Raw genomic sequence first — 27,528 nt, 5'->3', positions numbered from 1 at the left:
TGGTCACCAAGTGTCGATCATTTATGGCCGTATGACTCTCAAGAAGCTTCTTTACATTGTGCGTGTGTGTTAAGGTAATATTAATGATAATTCTGTTAGTGCATATGCTCAGATAAGGGAAGAAAAGTCATAATTTAAATAAAAGACTGGGATGTTTCCATCTTTACTCTTTACCTTCAACTTCAATGCACACCTGCAGACTTCGTGCACGAAGACAGATATTCTCACTCAGTCATATTTACTTGATTGATCCCAGGCCACACCCTGAACTTAGTTTAGCTTTGACCATTCTGTCACCCAGTCACTCGATGATTTCTCCTATGAGGATCAGTGTGACGAGTCTCTAGTCTCATCAGTATAATTTATTGTTTACGTCATTATATGTAAAATCATATAATTTATCAACACCAAGCATGACTCATGATTCATTATCCCAGGTTCAGGAGTGTCACGATGCCTCCTGCTCGACTGATGTCAACTGTTTCAGTGAACACTTGACGTAAAGATCAGCAGATAAATGGGTGTTGCTGGAGAGTTGTGTTCACTGACTTTCTACATACAGGTCCTGAGTTGGCGGAAGAGAAACTGTATGCATGCGATGTATGTGATCTAAAACATGTATTGCTCAAATACTGATGGTTAAATGCTAAAGTGGCCAGGCAGTGGATGAACCCATTGCATTAGTTTATTAGAAAATGTGCATTTTTCAGTGTTTAGCTGCATGAACACCATGAGTAACTGCTGCTGCTGTCTTGGCTTTGGGTGAGTCATTGAGCCTGTGAACAGTGTGAGTGACAATAAAACCTTTCTGTAGCCAAGTAGAAGCTTCTTGTGGATCGGTTAAAGAAACATACGACATATTACACTGCATGAAGTGTGGAAAACCATTGATTGGTAATCCACATCACAAGGAGGAATAGCTTGATAATAGGTCATATAAAAACCATCCCAGCCACTCCACTGTGAGCTAAAATTTTAATTTTATCTGCTGTAAATGGACATCTATTACATTTGTCTGAAATAATCACATACATTGCTGGTTGAGCCCCTGTTCAAATCATGGTATGACAAGTTTTATAAACAAGGAACATGTGAGACTTTTTTCCTTCAACTGCAGCATATTTAAGTGAATTTAAAAAAAGAATTCTAATTCCAAATTTGAACAGTTTTGAAATGGACAGTAATCACTGCAAGTGAATGATTTAAAAATACAACTACAGCAATAGGTGGACTGGAATCTGCTTATGCCTGTAAAAACCACCTCTTTGAAAGCTGCGAGGAGGAACTTACCAATCATTTTGAAAACCTCAACTTGAGCAATAATAAACCCACAACACCACAAGTTTAAGTTCATCCTGCTGAGACATGATAGCCCCTCGTTTCACCCCTGCTTTGCTGTGCTGTGTCGGAGAAGACGTCTCACTCTGCGTAGGATAATGACATTTGATGACTCACATGCTTGGCATTGAGATATCAGCACTTTCTCTTGAGCTGTTTTCCTTCAGTTCTTACTTGTCAGACGCTTCTCTGCTTGTCGGGAAGGAAAAAAAAAGAGCAACACACTTCTTTATAACCTTGCTTGTCTCTCAAAGGAAAAAGTGACAGTGTGGCTGTGTGAGTCTAGTCAGTCTACAAAGTTGTGGTAGAAGGTAGAGACTGCACAAGGCCATCGTATGAATGACTGTCTGTCATGACAAAGCTGTCGCAACGAAAGAGACACACCTGCTTTCATGTGGACAAATCATTATGAGAGCCACGGCAGACTCTGCACTGATGTCTGATTTTGTCAGAGACTGTAAGTCAGAGAAACGCGCAAACACACACACACACACACACACACACACACACACACACATACACAACTGAAAATCAGGAACTCATCATATCCGACAGACACATTGCTTTTGTCCATGATGCTCAGTTCCACTGCTCAACAATGCTCCCTCTTAAAGCCTTGCCAAAGTCTCAACCAGATGTTACTCACTCACATCTGGTGCTAATGTGACTTATTCACTTCTTGCACCCCAGAAATCCCCAAAACACGGTTCTATGTGCTCAGGCTGGTGCTTGTGCCAGATGCCGAGAAGAGTCTTTATCAAACCTATTAAATCTAACAGTAGCAAATGTCTTTTTAACTCCTGTGAGGCTATGCAGTCATGCTTTCACACACACACACACACACACACACACACACACACACACACACACACACACACACACACACACAGTTCTGGTTGGATTGGAGTTTTCTGCTGTGTTCACATGATCAGATGCAGCTGTAACTCAGGTGTGACACATTGAAGCACTTTCAAAGATATCAGATTTGGAAATTGAATAATGAATGAAATAGGGCCACAGTTTGTGTTGGTGTGTAAAATGCATAAACTGGATGCACTGACCTTCAGTTATCAGGAATCTGTATTTTAATGAAAGAAAGAAAGAAAGAAAGAAAGAAAGAAAGAAAGAAAGAAAGAAAGAAAGAAAGAAAGAAAGAAACAAACAAACAAACAAACAAACAAACAAAGTCCATCACTTCATTTACCAGTGTAAACAGTAATATGTAAGCTTGCTCTTTTCATTCAACCCCTCCAGATGGAGTATAGCAACTGTACGGGTGGGGGACTTGACTATTTCTGCCTTTTAATGGCAACTTTCCAGCTACAAACTTGTGTCACTAACCTCAAAGCAATCATTTTTTATTTTGTTTTTACAAAATTATGATGGCTGAAGTGAAGGGCACAGTGTCAAATGGCAATACCCATGCATTTATTTTCTCTTGTGATTCTTCTATTGTCTGCCATCTTTTCTCAAACTGAAGGTCAAAGGTCACTAAAGTCAACCTCATCTGACAGATATGGAAGATGGCTTTCTAATACACCATCACAGAGGATCTTCCCTGGTACCAGCATCAGGAGTTCTGATTAATGGCCAGTGTCAAACTGAAATGCAAAATAATCAGGGTGACCTTATTGTGAAAACCCAAAAAGAGGAAACCCTACTTGGAGATATTGTCAGAATATCCAAACATGCACAAAGACGACAAAGTAACTTTTAAAACCATTCATTCATTTAAAGCTGTTCTTTTCTGTTTGAAGTCAAAATTGTCTGTGACATAAATTAAAAAATGGCTCACAACATGCTTATGTGAAAAGAAGAAAGAGAGGTAGCCCACTGCTCACAAATACATTTATCTTGAGCAAAAACAGAGATAATATCTTCAAATGTCAGTTAAATCAATAAGATAAATAAGGCTATATTTCCATGTTTGGATTCTTGTGAAAAAAAGAAAAACAGAGGTCAGCTGTTTGTTTTATTTAAGCTAATGTAAAAATATAAATATTAAAGAGAAAGAAAATGAGAGGCAGTATATTCTTAATTTTTCTACTTCAGTCCTCTAACTTTCTTATCTGCACATGCATATTTTGCTGAGGAGCCAATCTTTCCCTGAAGTTTTCTATTATTCACTATTTCAAGGAAAAGAGGGGTATTTTTAAGCTGTTTGTTTATAGGCATTGTTTGCCAGGACTTTATTTCTAAAAATAGCAAAGTTATTAAGTTCTTATTACTCAGTAGTTCTGTATTTCTGTTAATTTATCATCAGCTGTCACATTATCTATCTCATTCCTGTATTGCTATTGTGTTGTTCTGGCATGCTTTGTGTTGACTGTCTGATAGGAATGTTAAAGTAAACCACGGCCCTCTATTTTCAATAGTTTGATTAAATACACTTGAGAAAATTAGAACTCTGACTCATATTCACTCAAGCAATGCCGTAACACTAAATCTTTATAGGAGACGCTGATGTCAGTCTTGTTACTTTAGGAAATTGACCCCCCCTCCCTGCCAAAAAAAGGAGGACATATGTCTGAGGTAAAAGTGGACATATGGTTTAACCAATTATGTGTTTTATCTTTTCCATCAGCTGCTTCTGCTATATCAAGCACAGGCAGACATGAATGTTCAAAAGGTTTCATTTAACTTCACATTTGCTCAAAGGCTCTATTCAGGGTCAAACTAAAAAGTGTACAGACAGTTTTGTTCCATTTGCACTGCATACGTTGACCTTTTCCTCTCACTGGCTTCTTTCATGAAGTCTAAACATTGGAAAATGAGCTAAAAATGAAAAAAAAAACCTTGTTTCTGAGACACCGTCAGGCCCGAGAACACCTTTGATACGGGTTCTGTCAGTATATTTAAGACAATTGTGCATTTCCTCTGCTTTTTTTTCCCCTGTGTGAAATGGACCAGCGCTCCTGTCTGTCTATCTTTGGTTATTTATCTGGCTGACCATTAGCATCTTCTTTATCCTGTTATCTTAAGTTTACTATTTCACTAAACTCCTGTTTCCTTCGTAAATTTGTTCAGTACCCATTATAGACAAATTACAATTTGTGTGCAAATCCCACCATGTCTTCTTTCTTGTGTGTTTTCTTGAGAAGTCACTGCAAAAAGCACAGGAAAGCAAAACTAATGGTTTTATTCAGATGCCTATTTTAAATACAATTATAAATATATATCATGACAAATCAAAATGATTAAACACCAACAGTGCAAAACCACAATTGTGATATATATGATTCCTAGAAGAATCCCAATTGACACTGAGAACTTTATTTTGACATGAAATTACATATTGTCTGATATCCTACCAAAAAAATGACTTTTTGGCATATGCAGTGTGAGATTGTCAGTTTCCAGATAATTACTTGAGTAAACGCCCATCATGAGATTTCGCTAAATCTGGATTTTAAAATACATTTATTTGATGTATTCTCGCCAATTTGCTTGTAAAATTACTTTAATTACTATGAGGAGAAGATCCATTTCGTCCCCATGTGAGATCATGAGGATCCAGGGTGGACTGAAAATGAAGAGATGACATCATCTCAGTCTGAAGTATGACATCATCCTCTTGGTATGTAATCCCCCTCCCAGGGTCTCTATTCTGAGCTGCATTATTCATAAGCGGCATCCCCGCCTGAATCACTGACACACGGGGGACGGGCGGTGTTTGTTAGAAACACGCAGCTCATGATATTGATTGAAGTGTTAAAGGTTTGACTCATCAGCTGTGCTGCCCTGAGATTAAGTCATCCCATCAACCAATCACGACTGAAAATCCCATTCAGGCACTATCTTTTTGTGAAAAAGAATATTTAAATATTGTGCTTTTGCAGCGCTCACGGTTTTAAATACATATTACATTATTAATGAATGAGTGAATTATGAATGCTAAATTCTTTTTAACAGATTTGTATAAGAAAATAAATATATAATGATTATCTCAAAGGCAAGAAAACACAAGTTAAAGTAAAGCAGAGAATAACACCGAAGGGCTTTTATACACCAAGGAGGATTAAACACATTTATTAAATGCTGAGGTTGTTCATGTTTAACGATCTCATGATCAGCTGCTGATCTTTTTTCTGGGGAGTATGTAGTGAGAGGGTGACGTCAGGGTGGGATGATGTGAGCGGAGCGGATGAAGTCACCCCTTCATATTGAATGCACGCTGTAGGTGAGGCTGCCGCTGCAGCACTCTGTTCTCACTGTATACACCCCGACAATCATGGCTGACCTCACAGTCTGACCTAATTTCATACTGTTTTGAGAAACCCACCCGTCTCTCCTGGCTAATGTGAAAGAATGGAAAAACGTTCCCTGTGGTGAGAATAAAAGGAAATACGGAGGTGCTTTGGCGATGACAGTATACAAGAATAACATCATTAGCAGCTTCTCCGAGTTTGTATTTATAAATGTTCATGTATCAATGAATATGTCCAATCTGAGCTTGCAACGGTCTGTATAGGTGAATTTAGGAGATTCCTGAGTACTTTGAGTCATGTCTGCAGAAAGTGCATTTTAAAGCCAGTTTTCCATGCATACTGGAGATGTTGTGTTTGGATAGGTACAGAGTAATGCATGTTTTCACTCTCTACTGGCTACAGAACCACAATATTAAAATACAATAGCAATCAGGTGTCTTGGTGAAGGGAAATACTGGATTAATCACCTCTCATTTAAATAATGTTGTCAACAATGGCATTCTTTAGCTTGTTGGAAAAAAGGATTAAATTAACATGACAGCAGTTAATATTTGGTCATTTTTGGGTTAATCACAGACTGTGTGAGGGGATTCTGGACTTGCTGCTTGAGACGCTTCCAGCTTCCAGGAGTCACCCCATGCGCTGGCAGCACACCCGCAGGCTCCTGAAAATAATGAGAAGAATCCATCTCAATAAAGATCAGTGAGCCGTGAAAGTGTAGTGATGTGCTTCGATCATGACGTAGATCAGGAAAATTCATTTGCAAATGAATTGGTCCCCCCCCTCCCCTTCGCACAAGCAAATCCATGCAAGAAGACAATGACGCATCCTTTCTACGTCACAAACTTTGGAAATGACTGCAGAAATGGTCTTGCTCTGGCACACACAAACACACACTCTCTCTCTCTGTGCAGTATACTTGATGTAATGTGCTGCACTGGATATATGAAGGGTTTGCCCGAACTAATGAAGATGATACTCATAGTCATAGTCCAGTCATTAAGTATTCACTGATTCATTCAAATTTAAGTTCAAATACAAATACATAGTTTACCTGTGACCTTCATGTAACACTGTGTTAGAAAACCTCCACCTTTAGCGTCATGATAGTAGCAAACAGTGTGATTGGCACTGACTGGCTCACAGTTTTTTTTCCCCATGCAAACAGACACCTCTGCTTCAATCTGGCTGTCTGTTCACTGACTTGTCAATGAAAAGCAGTCCCTATGAGAGTTAAAGTGCAGTGGATAAACAGCAGGCAGCTCGTAAAAGCATGTTTGTCTTTCCAGCTGGTTCATTCATGACTGTGTCATACAACACAACAAAATCATTCACTGCTGTGAAACTCCCCTTCAAGTTAGGGTGAAACAGACACACTTTCCACCAATTAAAACAGATTGTTTGCCGACTGTTGGAAAAGGGTCATTCAGTAAGCCAGAATCTACATCTGTACAGACATTTTTTCCAGGAGCGAAACAGTCACTTTTTATGTTGATTCAGAATGAAGGGAAAAAGAAATTGAATGTGGGTGTAATTCCTGCTCTATATCACATGGTGACAAGCTGTCATTTCAGAGTATGCCTGCAAATGTAAACTGAGTGATTTTAGATATTTGTCACTTTATCAGATGCAGTTCACAAGCATTTACTGGACTAAAACCAAATTTTGGTCCAGCTGCAGCAAATTTATTTTTGCAAAAATGTTTCCTTCAGTCCCAGATCAAGAGGAAAAATTGCTGACAGCTGCACACCAATATGACAGTTACCATGCAACATGTTTGACATCCTTGGGGACCAATCTGGGGTTCAGCGTCTTGCTTATGGACGCTTGAGTGCCCTGCGGTCCAGGAGAAGTATAGATGGATGGATGGATGGATGGATGGATGGATGGCAGTGTTCTTAGCACTGACCTCCTCAGTCACATTACCTTTTTGGATACAGAACAAGACCTTTGCATAATGTTAATAGGGACTCAGTTTTTTTACTGATTCATTGCCACCAAGCGTCCAAGAAAATGGGTTCAAGTCAGTGGCAATGTGTACCAGAAAAAATACAAAAATAAAATAAAATAAAACCACATGGTCCTAACAACATTCAACTACAAAGCATGTGATTTCCAGAGGCGTCCTGAACGCATCACGGCAGGCTGGGCGTTCTTGTCTCTCCCTCCTTCAGATCATCAGATCAGTCGCTCCTGTACTCCGAGAGAGAGAGAGAGAGAGAGAGAGAGAGAGAGAGAGAGAGAGAGAGAGAGAAGAGAGAGAGAGAGAGAGAGAGAGAGAGAGAGAGAGAGAGAGAGAGAGAGAGAGAGAGAGAGAGAGGCAGAGGGAGGAAAGGTTTCTTAGCGGGAAGTCCTCAGTGATCTGAGCGGAGCGGATCTTCAGATTGGAATAAACGCACCTGAATGAATGTGCGCTGAAGGGAAACCTGGAAGCTCCATCGCTCCATCAGCATCGATGTAAGAGTCGCGTTAATTCCTACCGATTTTCATTTAAACCTTTGTTGTTCTTACTCGAGTCTCTCCTTGAGCTCATTTCAGACCTATTGTATCGTGCAGCATGACTTTCACACTCCTGTAGCGCTGACAGCTTGAAGGATTTCAAACGCCAGGATGTGTTTTTTTGTTTAACTTTCTATTCATTTCTGAATTATGACACCTTTTTGATTTTTTTTTTTTTTGTATTATTGTCACTTCTTAACCTCAAAATGTTCCTTTTTTTCGCAAGCTGGTTTAACATTTTAGTTACTTTTTAATTAAAAAGTTGTCAGCACTGTCATGAGGTTTTTTTTTTTTCATACAAAGAGGAACATTTGTGTGAGTTGTTCGTATTTACTTGAATGAAAGAGTCTCTCATCATAAGTGTGGTGCTGCTGATGGTGGAGTGGTGGGAAACATGAGAAACAAGCCCCAGCGCGCTTCAGACCAGCAGCTCCAGTGACTCACCTCCTGGATGAATACTTGGCAAGGTGGAGTCTCTGTGGGACCAGGGGCCAAGGGGCCTGGTCTCTCTTGCAAGTGGAAAAAAAAAAAAAGTTTGAGATGACTGTCTTTATTCAGCCTAAGTGCTTCCAGAAAACATGAGAAAGCAGGAGTGTGCAGAGTTTGAATGAGCATCCATTGGTTGTTATTGAGAGAGCTGGTGTGTCTGCACGTGTGTGAGCAACTGAGGATCAGCAACACTCAGTGCATCCCTGCTCTGTCATACAAACATAATACCTGTGATCAGTGAAGTCTGTATGCCAGCTGTTTGTTTCTGGTCAAATATTAAGCTACCTGAGAACGTTGCCTCCTCTCACAGGTTCCACATTATGTTTTATTTATTGTCACGGTACATCTCACATCCAAGTTAAGATGTTTTTCAGGATTTGAATTGATGCACATTTTCATTATTGATAAATCTGAGTTAATTTATTGTCTAACTGTTTAGATGTTTGACCTGAGAAAGGTCAGGGGGATTTGAAGAAAAATGTTGATCACTTTGTTACGTTTCAGAAAAAAACTCACAAGAGGAAAATGTACTTAAAAACAAAACTCTTGACAATGCCAGTCAATTTGTCTTTTTTCTGAAATAAATAACTGTTTTGGAAAGGGTTGGCATCAGCATGTTCACAAAATAACAGCAAGCTGTTCTTACCAAAATACATAAACAAAATGACATTTGATTTAGTGTGTTTCAGCAATTCATCACATTTTTAGAGCCAATAGATTTGTAATTTTGACCTCATTTACCTGGACAATGTGCTGACTGATTATTTGATTATATGTTGTTTTCTCTAACTGAATGCTGAAGGCTTAATTAATGAAAATGGTCATTTAAGACCCAGCTAGGTGCCAGTGGCTGAATAGGTTGAGAAGCTTCTGTAAAATTATCATTATGTTGTGAAACTGCAGTAATCCAATTATTATGGTGGCATGGCATGTTCAAAACAACCATATAGTGGAGAAACACACACACACACACACACACACACACACACACACACACACACACACACACACACACACACACACACACACACACACATTTGGTGGAGATTTTGACTGTGACAACTCTCCAATTGAACTCCGACTGGATTAAACCTGTGTGGGAAGTGTGGCAAATCAGTGAGGATTTTGTGACGTCTGTGTTACATTTTATCATGATGATTGGATCAGTGTGAGGATGTATGCTTTTAATCAGGTGTTGCATTTATGGATTAGAAAACAATAAAAGCACATATTTTCTCATACATATCATTTCTCAGTAACTCTTTCTGAAAATTCGTCACCAGTTATATATACACACACACACACATCAATTTCTAAAAAATACTTTCCTCTAATAGGATTTTATCTGTTACGTACAACTCTGTTGCACCTTTTTTTATATGTTTCACTGCAAATACAAGATTCAGCCTGTTTATCTTTTCCGCCCGGCATGCAAATGAGCCTTACCTGTCAATGCAACATATCATACATTCCTCCACATTTCACTCCTAAATTAACCCATCTAAAACTAATCAGATACGAATATATTGGTGATTGATTATTGTAATGATCAAGTCAGATTCATTATAAGCTTAAATGTTAAAATTATATCACTGAATGTATGCTTTTCAAGAGGGTCTTGGCCATTAAAGATCCAAATACCAACACAAAGTCAATACCTTTAGAAATAAGTTGACATTTTCAGTTTATAGTCAATAATGTATAGCTATATAATGCTGTAACCAGCTACTTAAAGATCTGTTATTGGTACTGAGACTTTGCCAGCGTCGATAAGTAAATGGAAACAACAAACTTCGAGACATGTTTGCGCAGATGTTTTCACAGTTAGTCATCGGCACCTGAGGTTGATGCCATATCTATTGTTTGCTTAAGAGCAGAGGCCTTTAAACACACCAGGTGCTGCTCCTCATAGTCTGGCATATTAGGATTAATTATTTAGGAACGTCTTGTTGTGGTTTGTTTTGCATCTCACAGTTTTTTTTCGTTGCATCGCCCACACACAGACACAAACACAAACAAACACAAACACACACACACCTTGCACAGACTCTCATGAACAAGTTAGTTGTGCCTATTTTTAGATGAATCTGCAAAAGATTGCCCTTTTACATCGTGAACACACAATTCCTGGTGTTTGCTCACAGTGCTGTTTTTCACAGCTGCTTGCGTCGGTGTAGAATATCAATGAATTAAAAGATGTGATTGCTGTGTTAATTTGTCTCCTCAGTGCTCTTGCTTAGCACCAAAGCAACAAGTGGAAAGATCAATGATCAAATCAGGATCAATAAAAACAAAGCTGAGGACCAGTTAATTAGATTAGGTTTCAATGAAAGACATAGAAAAAGTGGACAAACAGAGACCTGAACCATTCACACCTTTCTTCTTGTCAGGATTTCATCTGCTTCCTCTGTACAGAATCAGAAGAAAATGTACATTTTAAAAGGTTTTTATACCAAATGTTTAGTATTTTTAAATGCTCTCTCTTTATCTACATCTCTACCTGAGTAAACAATGTTTTCTTCCTTTTTGTCAGCTGGGATTGGGTCCAGCTCCATGTGACTCTAATTTGGCTGAAGTACAGAGGACGAGTGAATTCAGCTGTTGGCTGCTCTTCTTATTCAACTCTAGGCTAAAAGTTTGGAAAATGAGCTAAAGACGTATCGATGACCTCTACCAAGAAGATATCTGAATCAGATGACGAACATCGTGACGCATTCGCTTTTTTTCCATGAATAAAAAGTAGCTCTGGAATGTTTTATCAGAGAAAGTGAGTGTTGGGGGGGTTACTGTTGATGGAATTTCTGCTTCTCAAATAGAGTTTAGCCAAGAAATCCTTTGTTGTTGTTCGGTACTGGTCTTACATAGCGTTTACAGTCTCTTTGGTTCAAGCTTTGCCAAGCATTATGATTTATTTCCACATTGATTTCAGTTCCTACAATCAACTTCAGTGTAAATTCAGTCAAAATGGACCTGTCAGATCGTTCTGCATGTTTGGGTATCATCACCACGGGATGCCATGCCTCCTTAAATTAACATTGCTTATTTTCTCTCTCTACAGTCAGATTTGCCCGTCAAAGCCCAGCTAGACCATGCTCAGGTTATGACCACAACAATGTAAGTACTCCATTATATTGATGATTCTTTTGTTAAATAGTGTTCTGAAGAATTGAGGCTCTGTGATTTCATCTCACTCCACTCATTGTCTATTCTGAATGTGAAAATATGGATCTTAGACTTATAAGGTTATGATTAGCATTAAGCGATTAAAGGGTAGTTACTGAACCTGCTGGAGCTGCCGGAGTCACGTTCGGTGTAAACCAGTCAGTAAAATTTAAAAGGGTGCAAATAAGAGCATTTTTTAACCCTTTCACACTGTGTTGAAGCCCTGAACTGTTCCGGTTTTCTTATCTTTGTGCTCTGTATTGAACCCTGTCGATCTATTCTGCTTCAGTTTCAAGCATGTTTTAACAGCTCTTCATAAAAGGACAGCTCATTCAACTGGAAGTCTTTATTTCTGGGCACTTCTCTCACTCTGATCTGTTTGGTTGTGTGTTTACCTGTTGAGCACGAATTGAACTAAAGGATGTTTTCTGTGGGTTTTTGGCCAATTCATCTAGGTCGAAAACAATTTGAATTTTAGGGAAATGCATTTCAATGGAAAGAAAAAAAACCTCCTAAAACATAAAATTTTTTAAAAGTTCAAGTCAAAAGTTGTCATAATGCTCTGTACATGAACAGACAACTTACAGTAAATACACTATTCAACATTGGGTTTTTTTTTGTCTTATTACCATCTCAGAAATTCCCCAGTTTGCATGACACATGCGTAAGGTTCTCATTCTCGTTTTGCATGACGGTGGTGGTATATCTGAGACCACAGCTTGTGTGGCGACTGTGAGCAGGGCGGGCGTATGAGTAAATGAAGCCACAGCCCCCCTCGGCACTGTAGCGCTGCATGAGGAGCCTGTGATAATGCAAACTGCTGACCAGTGTTGTGTGATGCAACACGGTGAGTGTGTCGGATGAGTCAGTGCACGAGGAGAGGAGTCCGTCAAGTTCTTCCACTGAGCCGATCGACTGTTAGAAAGCTGCCCTTCAACGGTACCAGACTGATTGCAGCGTCACACACGCCTCGCTCTCTAGTTTCCTAACATGCATTTTCATTTTGTCATTTTCAAGCTGTAAATGAGTGAAAACAGATTTCTCTATCGATAATATAACATATTTATGAAAATGTCACATCAAGGTTTTTTGCTTTCTATTGTATTCTCACAGCAAACAGACTTTATTGTTTCTGTTTGTGTTCCTGTCTTCAATTCACCTCTCACTTTGATTTCTGTTTTTATCGTGCTTTTCTCCTGTTTTCGCTTCTTACCAGTAGGACGCTGATTATCCTCTTATTTGTCTCTCCTCAGGATTCGCTCTGTGATGTTATCGGTCCTGATTCATGTTTTTCTGGTGTCTAATGGTGAGTTTCCCAGCTTGACAATTTGTTTCCTTGCTGAGCCTCTTTTCTCCTTTAAGTGACCGGTGCTGTTCTCATGTTCGGTAGAGACTATCGAGACAACTGATCAGTCTGTATTAGAACAGATCATTTCATAATATTGGCACGAAGACGAATGTTTGTCCCTTACATGTCACGTTTAAAGTTTACGTTGTTGTACGCTTGGTTCATTCCAGTCCTCATCAGACTGGAGTCTTATCTAAAGTAGATTTTATGACGGTTTGTTCTCAAAGGTTTTGGTTATTCGGGAATAAATGTGCCTGTCTTCCAGGAACTAAGAAATATGCAGAAATAACAGGAGATGTCATTTAGCCATTTACACCATTAGACATTTTGTCCATGTGTGATAATATCTGTAATTTTGCTCATTATATTTAAGAGTGAGAATACACTGTAGAGTAGTGTGAGTCTGCATTGGTCCAGCTTGAGATGTTTCTGAAAAGGCTATTATCCTTTTTATCTATTCCAAACTGAACATAAGAACTTCCTTAGAATCTATATCAGATCTAGTCTTTGGTCTTTTTTTTTTTTTTTTAATTTATTTAAAATCTGTGAAGTGATTTCTTACAGTTTTCATTTCCCATTTTCTCTTTGACAATGTTTCATTCTTGATACCTTCACCTCCTTTTAAACAGATGATGATTTCCTACAAATCTTAATTTCTTTAATCGTAACTTAAGTGGAAAAATAGTGAAAATGTACTTTTTAGAGTGAACCTTGAGAATTAGTTACATTTTAATTTCTGCAAAATTATGAGTGCTAAACTTTGGGTATTTTACATAATAGTTTGCATCATTGGAACTCTCTGTGGTTACAAGGACATTTAATAATATGACTTAATTAAATCTGGATTTTCTAAGATAGATTTTCTTAGAGATTTATTACACTCAGCAACATTCAACTCCGATTGTACCATGTCAGACAGACGAGCACTTCTGGATTCTTTGACCTGCCAGGATAACAGAGGATGGAAATAAAATAAAATAAGAGAGAGAGAGAGAGAGAGAGAAACAACCCAGTGAGCAGCAGTTGTCTGGGTGAAGATGTCTGGTTGATGCTGGAGTTGGAATAAAATAACTAGACTAGAGAGCGGTTGGCAAAACATCAGAAATGTAAAACATCTGTCTGCAGTCTGTCTCTTTTCCTGTCTGTGCTTAATTTCACTTTCCTTTCCTGCACCTCTGCACGCAGGTGCTCAGTGTTTGGAGCCTGAGAATGGAGCATCTCCTGGCCCAGGTGCCCTTGATCTCCCGTGGCAGGATGAACTGTGCTGTGACTCACCTGCAGCCCACAGCAGTGTAGAAGGAGGCGGCAAAGACTCGCCGGGGAGAAACGAGTCTGAATTGCAGCTCCAGCGCCGTCGGCACTGTTACTTCAGGAGCTCCGTAGATGACTCCAGTCCTCATGACACATCTGGCGGTATGATTCAAAACATCTGTCTCTCATAATGAGATTCTCTTCTGTGTCCCACAGAAAGAAAGTGATCAGCCAGTCAAGATTAGTTGTCAAAAATCTATGCAGATTGTAGCTCTTCTTGAAAAGTATTGAATTAAAATGTCTGTGGTTGCGCTTGTTTTGTTGGGTTGGCCTCACAATGAGAGCACCCGGGAACTTTTTCCAGCATAATTCCAACATTTCTTCATTTTTACCAAATTAATTATGACAACAAAGATTCCCCTTTACCTGCAAACATTTCGCACATATTTGGTTTAAGGTTGCTAATTAGAAATGACCATATCATGTTCATATGCTCACTGTAACAGGTGCAACTGTCACAGAAGAAACCATTGGAAGGTGCCCTTAGGCTGTTTCTCCAGAGTGATTTTGTCCGGTCCTATTGGTCCTATGATGAATATTGCAACTGATAGTTTTAAGCTTTTTCTTCCCGTGGAGACATTTCAATGAATTCTGTGCATCTGTGGATTCGCAGCTTGATGCGGATGCCGCCTTATAGCCGTGCCTGCAGCAGCGTTACTTGTCGTCACTGATAGAGATGACCTCAAAGATCAGGCTGACAGGCTCATTACCCTTTAATGACTTTTCGTCCTGCATCCTCCCCCAGCCTCCTGTGGGGGCAGAGGACCATGTGACTGCACTGCTGTGACTGTCAAAGCTCCCTCGCCCTTTCACCAATCCGCACAGCAAAATCCAACCCACTGCATATACAATTTCAAATGGTGAAAATTAATGGAGCTATTTAGATTAAACAGCAAATATGAGCCAGTTGAAGAGGGTAATAACCATGAAATAGCTCCCTGTTAGTGTCTCTGGAGGAGAAGAATCGGACGAGGTGATATAAGTGAGGAAGGTTTGTTTGCTCCTTTTGATCAATCAGGCGCTGCAACACGTGAGGACTCCCAGATTTATGCCAGAACAGTTAAAGGTGCACACTGTGCCTCCCAGGTCGTTTACAAGGGCTCATGTCAGTGTGACTCAGGGACTTAGCTCTCAGTGCACAAAAAACAGGATCCACAGAATCTCACAAGACTTAAATTCACACAGTCATTTTGTCTGTTTTGCTCATTTGATTTGCATCTTTTGTTGCTGTAAAATTATCCGCCAAAGAGATGTGAGGGCTGAAAGTTAGGAGAATGAAGAAAACTCAAATAGTGCTTTTATAGAAACAAATAAAAACAAACTATAGCAGGCTAGCGTTTTTTTCATGAACCGTTTTAGCCGGCACACAAGCTTGTGCAGGTCAGTAGTTTTGAATAGAGCGGAGCTCATTTTGGAGCGATGCAATATTTACTAAACTCAGAAAAAAGGTTTTCATACATTCTACTTGTTGCAAATTTGTTGTAAATTAGCCTTTTTATTGTATCTGTTTTTTAAAAGATGGACAACAATAAAGCAGAAATGCTCAATATTAAATTTGTGTTTTAAAGTCTGAGTCATGATCAAAGTAACACCAAGGCACTATAGAATACATATGAAGAGGCCATTAAAAAGGAGAGCGAGAGACAGGCAGAAAAAGTTAATGATATGTAATGCTAACATTAATAATGTACACAGAGCAGAGAAAGTCTCAGTTCACTGAATAAGATCTACCATCTTAACCTACAGCAGCATAGCTGAGAAAGTTAATCAATGTGTGGAAGAGACAAACATAACAAAGAGGTTTGTCAAATAGAAAAGTCGCCCTGTATTCCAGCTGATGTTTCACTCAGTATCACCTACTGTATCAGAGGAGAGCTCAATAAAAAAATAAGACTGGCTGCAATTTCCACAACTTAAGAAGCACATGGATTCAAACAGGGAAAGTACCAGTAAACGGGCGGTGGGAAGGAAGGGTTTACAGGCATGAAACATTCAGCTCTGAGAACAATGCACTCAGCCCATTTCTCAGAAGTACTCATTGGTAGTTCACAGCACACTAATATGCAAATGCAATGTCTTGTCAGGCACCTGTTTGGACATTCGGTGCAGCGTTGATGAAAACTGGGGAAATTTAACATGTGACTTTGGGTCTCGCGGCCATCCGTCCAGCACGCCGTGGGCTGGGCTCGCGGTGATCAGACTGCAGCGGCTGATGTGAGTGTGAAGCTGCTCGGCTGTACTTGTTCCCTGTGTGTTTTCCATAACGTGCATGTTTGTATGTGAGTGAGTCACTGTGCTGAAGTGTTCTAATCTTTCTGAACTACTCACTGGGGGGTTGAGCATGTATATTGACTCTGATCAGAAGAGAAAGCGGGGTGATACTCCAGGGGCTTTGAGAAGTTATTATGGCCTCATTAAACAGGCAAACACTGATTTTAAACCATCTGATGAAGAAAGACGTCATGCTTCTTGCATGCTGTGCATTGCCACTACTGTAAAGGCAGATAAGATTTGACTACACTGTGCTTTTGATCATGTCTGACATATGAGGAAATCTTTGGTAAATTTACTTTTCTACTTTGAAAAAGCCTTGAAGTATTATCATTCCTGCTAATAAAGTTAAAAATGATTTAAGAAAGTAAATATGCACTTTATTCTGTGTGAAGAAGTTTCGCCTCAATAAAGGAAAACCACTTTATTTTTATGAATAAATATGCAAAAAATACAGTTTTTGCAAGGACATTTACAGCATTCTGAATTAGTTGAAACTCTTTGTTTCTGTTTTATATTCAGCATCAAAAATGATTTTTCTTTATTCATAAAACATTTTTTAAAGTTATTTTCATTTGTTTCCAGGTCCCACAAAGGCGCCACAGAGGGAAGTGATCTTGCGTCTGATAATCTTGTTGTCTGTGAAGTGAAGAACTCCTTCCTGTGCTCAGTCTCTCTCAATCACACCAAAAGTTTGGTCACAGTGGTGACAGTCAGCATCGCTGACGCTGCAGCTCCACCAGTTCTGCTCCGAGTCCCGGCATTTCCTGGTAAGAGATGGTTCTTTGTTAATATTTGTTTATAAACTGCTTTTCGTAACGGAAACACTTTGCTTTCCAGTATTTTAAATCCAAAAATGCATGCTTTTCAGCTAAATGCTTCCCATATTAAAACTTAACCCACAAAGTTAGATTGATTTTCCAAGTTCTGTTGAAACCACAAATGGCAAACAGAACACATCCTGTGAAGTACAGTCAGTGCAGCTTTTAATGGGAAACAGTCGCCAAAAAGTGGTGCACAACACCTGTTTATACTTCACAACTCACTTTTACACCAAACACCCTAAAAAAATCACCCAAAAAAAGCCCCTGTGTACTTTATATCTGCTGAGTTGCACTGAAATATTTTAATAAATGAAACCAAATGGGACATAAAACATTCTTCTTCTTCTTCTTCTTCTTCTTCTTCTTCTTCTTCTTCTTCTTCTTCTTCTTCTTCTTCTTCTTCTTCTTCTTCTTCTTATTATTATTATTATTATTACTATTATTATTTTTAAGTTTTGCAATCTGTCTCATTTTGCATATGAAGATAGAACCGGCTGAATAATAACTTGTGCTTTATAACCACTTGTTGCCATTATAATGTTGCTTCATGAGATGTGCTGCTGATATTGAAGAGGCATCCTGTGCCTTTCTGGAAAGAAATGGTAAAAACATCTCCCAATGTTTCAAGCAGTGTCAGCGTACAATTTTTAAGCCATTTACTGTGAGTCGCCTCAGTCAAGACCAATATGTAGCCAGTTTCTGACTGAATGTTTGACATTTAAGATTAAGGACGAATATTTCAACCATTTTTACCACACTCACTTTAGTGCATTGCATTAAGTGTTCAAGGGAGTAAGTTCCCAGCAGCATTCATGTTTTATTCTTTAAGGTCTGAAGAATACATGCGCAGCCTTGCATGAAAATGAAGCAGAACTTCTCAGTGTTTGAAGCAAAAACATTTTCCTTGCTCACAATGATCCTTAAGGTGAATGAACACTGACAGATAAGGAGAAAAAACTGTTACTAAAGCTGCCAGTGGCTCCAAAAAAACAAAAAAAACAGTGCAAGTAGCTGGTTCATGTGTACTTGCGTGCACGTGCACATGCAGATGTGCGTGTGCATGTGCATGCATGTCTGTGTGGGTTTTTACAGCTGTTTGATGAAGACATCTTTTAATGTTCATAGAGTAACGCGAGAAAAAAAAAAAGCACCATATGTAGATACATGTGGTTCAATATTAATGTAATGGTTGGACAGACGGTAAGGTAGAATTACATCAGCAGGACCTGAGTGTGTAGAGGCAAAGGAAATGCACCTGGATTACAGCGATCAATATGGGATTAATTGATCGTTGTTGTGTCAAGGGAAAGAAAGTCCATATCATCATCTGTTAACACCCACAACTTACTGTCCAGTAAACTCATGCTTGTCTTTCTAAAACATCTGCACGTGAAACTTGTCAGTCAATAACAGTTTTCCCTTCCAGCTGGAACGCCTTGCGATGCCTTTATGCACCGTGTACCACGTTTAAATGAATGATTTACAGTCTGCTCCTAACAGAGTAAATCTATGAGTGAATAGATGAGAGTGAATTCAGAGAGAATTCATTTAATGTCCCCTCAAAGTGTTGAATACACAGCAGGTGTTTCCGTGTGATTTCTCGAGCGATGGAGGATTTTCCATGCTCAGTTTGTCCAACTTGACCTCTTGTGTCAAACCAGCTGGAGCAGAGCGGAAACAGCAGAAGTGCTCACGCTCTGTTGCTCATAGCTTTCATGTTAACAGTCTCAGCTTTATGACCCCGTCAGGCTTTGTGGTCACGCTCCTTGAATAACCTTTATCTTCTAAAAGTTGCTCTCATCATCGGTATCTTTTCATTATATTTTTCAAACATCCAAATGGAAAGTGAAGCACTAAAGATTTTGCACCTGATGGGTGAATGGAAAGAATGTTTTGTCTGTGTTTTGTCTGTCTCACTTTTTTTTATTTTTTTTATTTTTATTTGGAAAGTGTGGAAAGACTTATGACCACAGTACTTAATAGTGTTGTTTTCTTGGATTCTAAGATTTCTTGGACGATGTGTAACGTAACCATGGAGACTGTGGGTTAAATTTAAGCTGCATCACGTAGCGTGGGTGTATGTGTGTGTGTTTACTGTTTGATGGGTGAAAAGTCATGCTGAATCAACTCATTGCAGGCTTTGTTTGCCTTGTAAAAAGCAACAGTCAGTGGACAGTGTAATCTGATCTGTCGGGTTGGGACTGGTGGATTAAAGGGGTTTGGAGCCCCAAACAGGACTCAGGACTTTACCTTTAAATCATTTACTGGCTGTGCGCACAGTGCAGGACACTGATCCATGAGATAAAGCATAGAAGAGTCTTCTGGAAACACTTTTTAGTTGAAGGTCATCTCGTTGCGGAAAAGCTCAGTCAAGTTCATTTGCTGCACATTTCCTTGTGTCTAAATTGGACTGGATCTCTATGAACATTTCTGTTGCCAACACAGTTTTCAAGTCTGTTGGATCTTTTTGTTCCGCGCAATATTGTCAAAATAAGGGAAGCTGCATAATTATGAACACCTGATACAGGATGTTGATTTCACCTGTCATCATTACAGCTCAAATATAAATCTCTTTGCATGTTTAAATTCAAAATATGTTCACGTTTATACAGCTTGGAGTTTGTAAATATGCATAAAATGATAGCATGGTCAAAATACTTGCATAAGTGTAAAAGTGAGTCGCTCAACCTCTCTTGTTTCCAATGTCTGAACAGTCTGAAAAATAAATAGTTGGACTGTTAATCATCAGACTGTTTAATTTCTCCACTCCTTCGAGGCATGTTTGCGGTTTTATGTCTGTCAGTTATCTCTTCATTCATGAATCATGATTAAATGATGAACAGCTGCACCTTTGTTATTGTAGCTGCTACGCCTTCGCTGACAGTAGACATGAGTCTGGATCCACAACTCAGATTTCCACCAAATATTAAAATTAATACCAGTGCACTCGACATTAAAGACGTATTAACCAAATGCATTTGACATTTTGGTGCTGCTGAGGCCTAAAACAAGTGAGAGATCATGACATTTGTGCCAGGCTGCCATGTTAAATTACAGGCTTGTTGTTTTTCTTTTGAGCTCTCTATTCGAGGTTGTTGATAGATTTGTGTTTAATTTATAATTGTGCCACATATAATCTTAATAATAATATCATAAACTATCCCTATATGAAAGCAAGTTTCATTGCAACAAATCATTGGCTGAAGAGTGATGCTGTTATTTCATATTATATCAGTGACAAGTTTTAAGTACTGACCGAAAGTAAGCAGCAGGCGTCAATGAAATATCCATGAGTTAATGAGCTATGGGTAAAATGTAATTACCTCATAGTTCTCTGTTGCAGAGGGGATTAAGTGCCCTCTTCCATGCAAAGTGGCATTAAAGCAGGATCAAAGTGGTGTTATCATTATGAGTAATTTGTCAGACGTATAGTGAAACAGCTACAGTGCAGCACAAGGTACAATGATCTGTCCGGCCTTTTTTTTCTCTCTTCACAGTGAAACCGAATCCCCCCGTCAATCTGTCCCATATTCAGACGATTGAAGGAGACCTGATCTTACAGTGGGACGACCCTTCAGACTCTGATAACAGCCCATTGAGGTATGAGGTCCGGTACTCCTCCAACGCTACTGACCCAGCCTGGCAGGTAAGCTCTGACCTGGTAGATACTGTACGTGTATTATGTATTGATCAGACGCCATGCAATGGAAGAACCAATATTTATTTACCAATAATTAATAGGGCTTAGTACATGCAGATAAATTATCTGATGATCAGACAGAATATTTGTCTTGAAAGTTCTGATTGATGCATAATACTTGTCATGTAATGTGCTTTTTTGGCTGTGAACACTGCGTTAGAGCAAAATATTTCCATAATATGTGTTTTTTGCTTTTGGACAGAAAGGAAAATACAGACTCCTCTAATTCATGTTGTGTGAAGTCATGATTAAAAATATAAAGTAAGCAATATGACAAAGATAAACAGAAAATGACAGAGCCCTGTTGTTGTTAAAGGCAAATTTTATCATAACGGTCCAGCTGCAGTTGTGTTATGATGATGAGCTTCAGTCATTCATCTCCTGTGCCGATTCATGTGTTCACCCTCCTTGTCTCTGCAGATGGTTTCTGCTTCCGGAGAGCCCAGGCTGTCTCTGGATCTGAAGGCCACACTGAACTACACGGTCCAGGTTCGATGCTCCAGCCTGAAGGAGCCTCCACTGTGGAGCGAGTGGAGCGAAGCTCACCACATCTGCCTGAACAGTAAGAAACACTTACCCCATCAGTAAGGTTATATTATTAATCCCATAAAATGTTTATCTTGAAAATGTTACAAGTTCCTAAACTTTTATTAAGTTAAGTTTAAGTTGCACTTCTTTTCTTCTTCTTCTCCTTCTTCTTCTTCTTCTTCTTCTTCTTCTTCTTCTTCTTCTTCTTCTTCTTCTTCTTCTTCTTCTTCTTCTTCTTCTTCTTCGTCTTCTTCTTTTAAATGTCATCTTTGGACATGCTGCAGTATTGTTGCAGCTGAAAAGGCATCGCCTTATGTAAAACCCACCGTACTTCTACCCTCCTACGCAGGGGACTAAGGGACAGGGAAAGGGGGGAAAGGGAGGAGGCTCGAGGATTGAACATGGGGTTTAATTATGTGCAGACCCACACTGGTTCTTCAAAGAAAGACTGTGTTGGCTTTAATAATACACACCGACATTACAGATGTCTTTAATGTGACCAGAACTAAAAGTTTAATAGTTTGCAGTGACAATTTATAAGAATGTTGGTTGATTTCACACCTTCTTTATTTACAACAAAACAAAACCCACAAAAACTGGTAGAAATTTGTCATTTTGTTGCTTTCAGTATCCCTTGTGTCCAGTGGATGTTTGAAAATTATGCAACACCTATTTGCACCCAGTATTTTAAATTAGGCTTAATGATGGCAGTTCCATCCCTCATTTTATCTCAGAAGCTTTAAAGATGATAATTTATAGCCATGTGAGTCAGGTGACCTGTTGGTCCTGATTACATTTTATGTCTATTTACACTGGTGCAAAACTATTAATAAGGAAACCATCTCATTAGCCCGAACCATTAAAGCGGAACTCATTTCAATACAGCTAGTGTCAGTAATCCCTGAATCAGAGGTCTTCTCCCAAGGTCGGACACCAACTGCACGTTCACAGTGGCCCTAAGCATTCCTGCATCTACTTAGTTACTACTGGACCTGGAGGGATACAGTCTTTCACCTGCTTGATGGTCATAAGTGATTTGTTGTCAGGCTCTGCTTCACTTCAGGATGACTCATTCATTAAATTTGATGTTTTGGAGTAAGAGGACAATTGGACAAGCACAAGACTGCAGCCCTCCAGAAGCCATGTATTGTGTTCAGTATGTCTCCATTCATACTTTCTGGCTGTTGCATAAACAGATGAAGATTTCAGAAGCTGTGTGGAATATTGAATTTTTCGTCCTCAAAAAATCCTCGAGCAGCACTGGCTTTGTGTTTGTGTGTTGTGAGAGTCGAAGGTCTGCACCTTTGAGTAGTAAACGTTATGAGCTGCAAGAAACATTTTAAAAAGCCATTCCTGTGTAAATGTTTAGGTAAAATGCTATATTAGAATGATGAATTATGATAGAATTGTGATTACAATTATAATTTTGTTGGTATACACTTCAAATATCATGCAGATCTATCCAGTATTCATGAAAGTTTCTTTTGTGATTTGCTGATGAGTCATTTTCACTTTATTGTCTTTGCTGACAGAACAGATGTTTTGGTTCGATGCATCATAAGAAGCTGTCAGATAACAATCCTCATCTTTTCGCTTCAGCTTCAGACAAAAGCCTTTATGTTTTGTGTTTTCTGATATATGTTTTGTATTTTTTGTGTTTTATAATTAGGAAATTGTGGGTGAATTAATGAAGTGTTTCTTCTGCTGGACAGTTTTTGTTTTCGTTACCTTTATTACTACGAAATCAATTTATCTGAGTTTTGAGTTCATTCATTGTGACCCTTTTTTTTCATAATCTGATGTTTGGTGTGTGCAGTGGTGAGCTACATTCCTGAGAAAGTTGTTGTGCGACCGGGGGAGAATGTGACAGTGTACTGCGTGTTCAACGACCGCAGCATCAGTGCCAGCACAGCCATGTGGATGCTCAACTTAGGGCAGCTTATCCCTCGCAGTCAGTACCAGACAGTCAGCCAGCGGGTAAGAAAACTGTTTCTTTACTGGTCTGAAACTTTGTCTTTGTGCTCTTAGAGAATGTAAAAGATTTTTTTTTTCTTTTGTTCAAACCAGGTCAGTCAGATCACCGTGCATCCGTCAGAGCATCGGATGTACCACCTGCTGAGGTGCACGCAGGAGTTTTCCATTCCTTACAGTCAGATCTACATAGAAGGTGATTCTTTCTTAAAGCAAAAATTGCAAGAATGAGTTTCACCCATTTATTTATTTTTTAAATATTTAGCTATATCCTCAAAACCCTAGTATTTATATGACAAGAGCAAATTATGATGAGTTGATTAAATGTTCTAAAATCTGCGCCACTGATTTTCATTCGAGGGAATTCCATTTCATAGCCTCAGACCACCAGTTTGGTTCTTCAAGTGATATTATGGTTAAAAAAAACAACGATGGAGACACAATACAACATGTAAAAAACAGTTATGAAAGTTAGATGGACATTGGAAGTCACTAGTCTTGAAACACTAAAAACACTGTGAAAGTCTTGCATTAAAAACATAACACTTCTTGGTGTGTGACACAGCAGGTGCAGTGTGAGCATTCAGGTGCAGTGTGTGTGTGTGTGTGTGTGTGTGTGTGTGTGTGTGTGTGTGTCTGTGCATGTGTTTCAACAGTAGTTTTCATCACTAATTTTGGGGGACAAAATAAACATTTAGTTTTAAAAACATTGCATTTCATGTAGTAATTAAACATTCTGGGGATACAGTTTTGCTGTCTCTTTGTCTGTGTTCGCTTTTTTTTCTTTAATTAAACAAAAACAGAACAGACTAACAACGGTAAAAACAAAATGCATTGCAGAGCTCAAAAGATATTCCGGGTGAAGCCACTTTTTGTTACTAAGCCTCACAGTGTTTCTCTTTTATGTGTTTCAGGGGCACCAATTGATATAAACTGTGAAACCAATGGGGATATCGATGCAATGGACTGCAGCTGGACAATGACACAGTGGACTAAGCCCATATTTAGATCCAAGTAAAGCAACATGTACTATAATATGAAGAGTCATTCTTTCACCATGTTGGGAGGGCTTCACTGGGGCGGCAGTAACAGGACAGGGGTCGCAGTGATGTTATTTCCCAGCATGTGGATGTTAAAGCAAAGAATGTGTCAAAGTTTGTTTATTTTTTTGACAGTAAAACATGATAGTGAACTATGTGAGGTGAAGATGAGCACACATGATGTTTTTTTGGTCTTGTTTCCAATGAAGGTGGGCTGACCTGACATGTGATGAGATGGAGGAGAGGGAGAGGCTTGGGGAGGATGTGGGGTCCATGGACCCTGAATGCACCTCAGTGAAATCCAGGTCAACAACTTGCATCATCCAGCCTCTTCGCATGAACTGCTACAAGCTATGGCTGGAGATGCCGTCCATGTTCGGCCCCATCAAGTCCAAACCTGTCTACGTATCGCCGATAGATCACGGTGAGAAAGGTTTTAAAAACAGTATTACATTACAAACCCAACAACTTTTACACTGGTTACATGTGAACACAAATATCTTCACTTTCTCCTCCTTATAATGTCAAAAGTGGCTGCTTGTTACATTTTTACCACAGAAATTTAAATTCAGCCATGAAGACAAGACATTGAGTCATTTAATCTGCTTGGCTGTTAAATTTATATTTACACATGGTCTACAGATCATATGCGTAACCAGTCAAAACAGAGTGAAATACTATTTTGCTCTTTCTTTACTTTTACAGTCACAATTCAGAGTTGTAGTGAGAAGATTTATCCTTCTCCTACATTAAGCAAGTCTGCAGAACTGCCTTCTTCCAACATGTTGACTCAGAGTGACATTTAAAAACTAATTCATGCATTTATTACTTCCAGAGCAGACTGAATTTCTTTCATCAGGGTGTCACAATAACAGCTCAAAAGGTCTTTGCAAGATTGAAAATGCTGCAGCAAAAAGAACTGACAATAACCAGCATCAGAGATCACATCGTTCCAATGCTCGCTTCTCTTCATTAACTTACTGCTAAATCTGGAATCAAGTCCGTCTTTAAAGCTCATCATATCTTAAAGTGCTGCTAGTCCCTTATTAGCCAACAGAAGGCTTTGTTCTCTGAGGTCCGGCTTGTCCCGAGGTTTTTCTAAGAGTACAAGTTGAAGCAGAACTAACAAATTAAACTGAATTGATCTGAACTCAACAGAATTGAATTGTTACATTTTTTTTTACATTCATTGTGTTACATTCCAATATGTACATAGTTGTTGGCATGTTGAAAAACAAGCTGAAACTGTTTTGTGTGGTTTGCCTCACCTGCAGTGAAACCCAATCCCCCCACCTCCGTGAGAGCAGTCAGTCAGAGGAACGGGGTCCTGAGGGTCACCTGGGAGCCGCCGTCTCTACCAGCACAGGGTCTTCAGTGTCAGTTTCGCTACCGACCAAAGTCTGTCCTGGGGGACCAGCCAGAGTGGCAGGTGAGGTCTTCCTCTAGACTTTTCAATATGAGCAAAGCGACAGAAAGCCTTGGTGACCTTTATTTACCATTAGTGGACATTTGTGATGCTCTCTCAGTGAATGTGTGATTGTCGACTAAGAACTGAGTGTGTGTCTGTTGCATTAGTCACGTCTGTCATGAAGTGAGGACATCATAAAAAAACATGCATTGCATCCATCCACACAGGGGAAATTTGACTATTTGGATCTTCAGATACAGATAATGAGTGAATGAAGTTTTTGCTGGATCACAATGTTGAACTCACAAGCCCCATGTCAGATCAGTTTTTTTTTTTTTTTTTTTTTTAATTTAAATTCCTATTACAATGGAATTAATCATCTTTGGAATTGTTCACATGCTTTCTATTGTGAGATCCACTCATCCCTCAAAAATATGAACAAAAAAACCCTTTCTCTCTCTGATTGATTAGAAAGGCTAGAGGTAGTGCAGCTGTCCTCTCCACACACACACACACACACACACACACACACACACACACACACACACACACACACACACACACACACACACACACACAGATATTTTCCTTTCCATTTTCCAAGAGACCTAAAAATATTGTGTTTGCAGGTCCTGAGCTCGGTGCGGGTTTCCATGGCGGAGGTCACAGTGTCAGACATGTGCCAGGTGTATGCTACACAAGTTCGCTGCATGCACACAAATGGCACCGGATACTGGAGTGAATGGAGCGAGTCAGTTTACTCCACACCACAAAACAGCAGAGGTAAAATATAGAAATAAATTAATATATATCAAATGTATTGACATCAGTTCCCAACTTCTCCAACCGTTTAAAAAAATAAAAAACCTGGACAAACGTCTCTTGATTTATTCCCATATGGGAAATTCCCCCTGCCAGTACCATCTGCTCGATCACTAACTGTAACAGAGAAGTAAATCCTGTCATATTTGTCTCCTCTCTCAGCCCCTGAGCGCGGCCCTGATTTTTGGAGAATCCGTCAGGATGCCTCATTCGGAAACCAGACCAACGTTACTCTGTTGTTTGAGGTATGCAGAAACATTTAAGCCCATGATTGAATGGTTAGTCTTATTGTGTTTGTGCTGCTAAGAGGTCATCAGGATGATGTTAATTTGCCAGGAAGCAGAACACAACGCTCGCACAATTCAGACGACAGAATGAGGGATTGAGGTATTCGTGCAAAGGTCTTATGGTTTCAATGAGAGATGCCTGGGCAATCAGGCAGAGCAACCATAAAAGTATCCATAAAATCCAAACGGTGAAGATATATCTTGTACCTGGGAAAGGAGCAACGCCAGGGGTGTGTTTGGTTTCTGAAGTTGGAGCGGGATTGGAGTTGAGACATGGCGTGGGTCACAGGAGATTCAGACACTTTAGATCTGCAGAAACAGA

At 39.3% G+C, this 27,528-nt stretch overlaps 1 protein-coding gene across 2 annotated transcripts in view; it reads left to right on the top strand.

Moving 5' to 3' along the window:
* Positions 1-27,528, top strand: part of lepr (leptin receptor) — a 36,123-nt gene that overhangs the window by 1,731 nt on the left and 6,864 nt on the right. The window contains exons 1-15 of one of the 2 annotated variants that reach the window (XM_030082421.1): positions 7,866-8,003; positions 11,593-11,648; positions 12,950-13,002; positions 14,230-14,457; positions 16,440-16,569; positions 17,212-17,396; positions 20,948-21,096; positions 21,571-21,712; positions 23,495-23,655; positions 23,746-23,845; positions 24,564-24,663; positions 24,899-25,113; positions 25,964-26,118; positions 26,727-26,880; positions 27,082-27,164. In XM_030082421.1, the coding sequence (XP_029938281.1) occupies positions 11,635-11,648; positions 12,950-13,002; positions 14,230-14,457; positions 16,440-16,569; positions 17,212-17,396; positions 20,948-21,096; positions 21,571-21,712; positions 23,495-23,655; positions 23,746-23,845; positions 24,564-24,663; positions 24,899-25,113; positions 25,964-26,118; positions 26,727-26,880; positions 27,082-27,164 (1,869 nt within the window). In that variant the 5' untranslated portion in view covers positions 7,866-8,003; positions 11,593-11,634. Of the gene's footprint in view, positions 1-7,865; positions 8,004-11,592; positions 11,649-12,949; positions 13,003-14,229; positions 14,458-16,439; positions 16,570-17,211; positions 17,397-20,947; positions 21,097-21,570; positions 21,713-23,494; positions 23,656-23,745; positions 23,846-24,563; positions 24,664-24,898; positions 25,114-25,963; positions 26,119-26,726; positions 26,881-27,081; positions 27,165-27,528 lie in introns of those variants that run through there. The other variant, XM_030082420.1, reaches the window with a different exon arrangement.

The sequence above is a fragment of the Salarias fasciatus genome, chromosome 23 (assembly GCF_902148845.1).
Source record: "Salarias fasciatus chromosome 23, fSalaFa1.1, whole genome shotgun sequence".
Taxonomy (NCBI): Eukaryota; Metazoa; Chordata; class Actinopteri; order Blenniiformes; family Blenniidae; genus Salarias; species Salarias fasciatus.
Note: the sequence above shows the minus strand (reverse complement) of the source record. Positions and strands in the feature narration are given on the sequence as shown.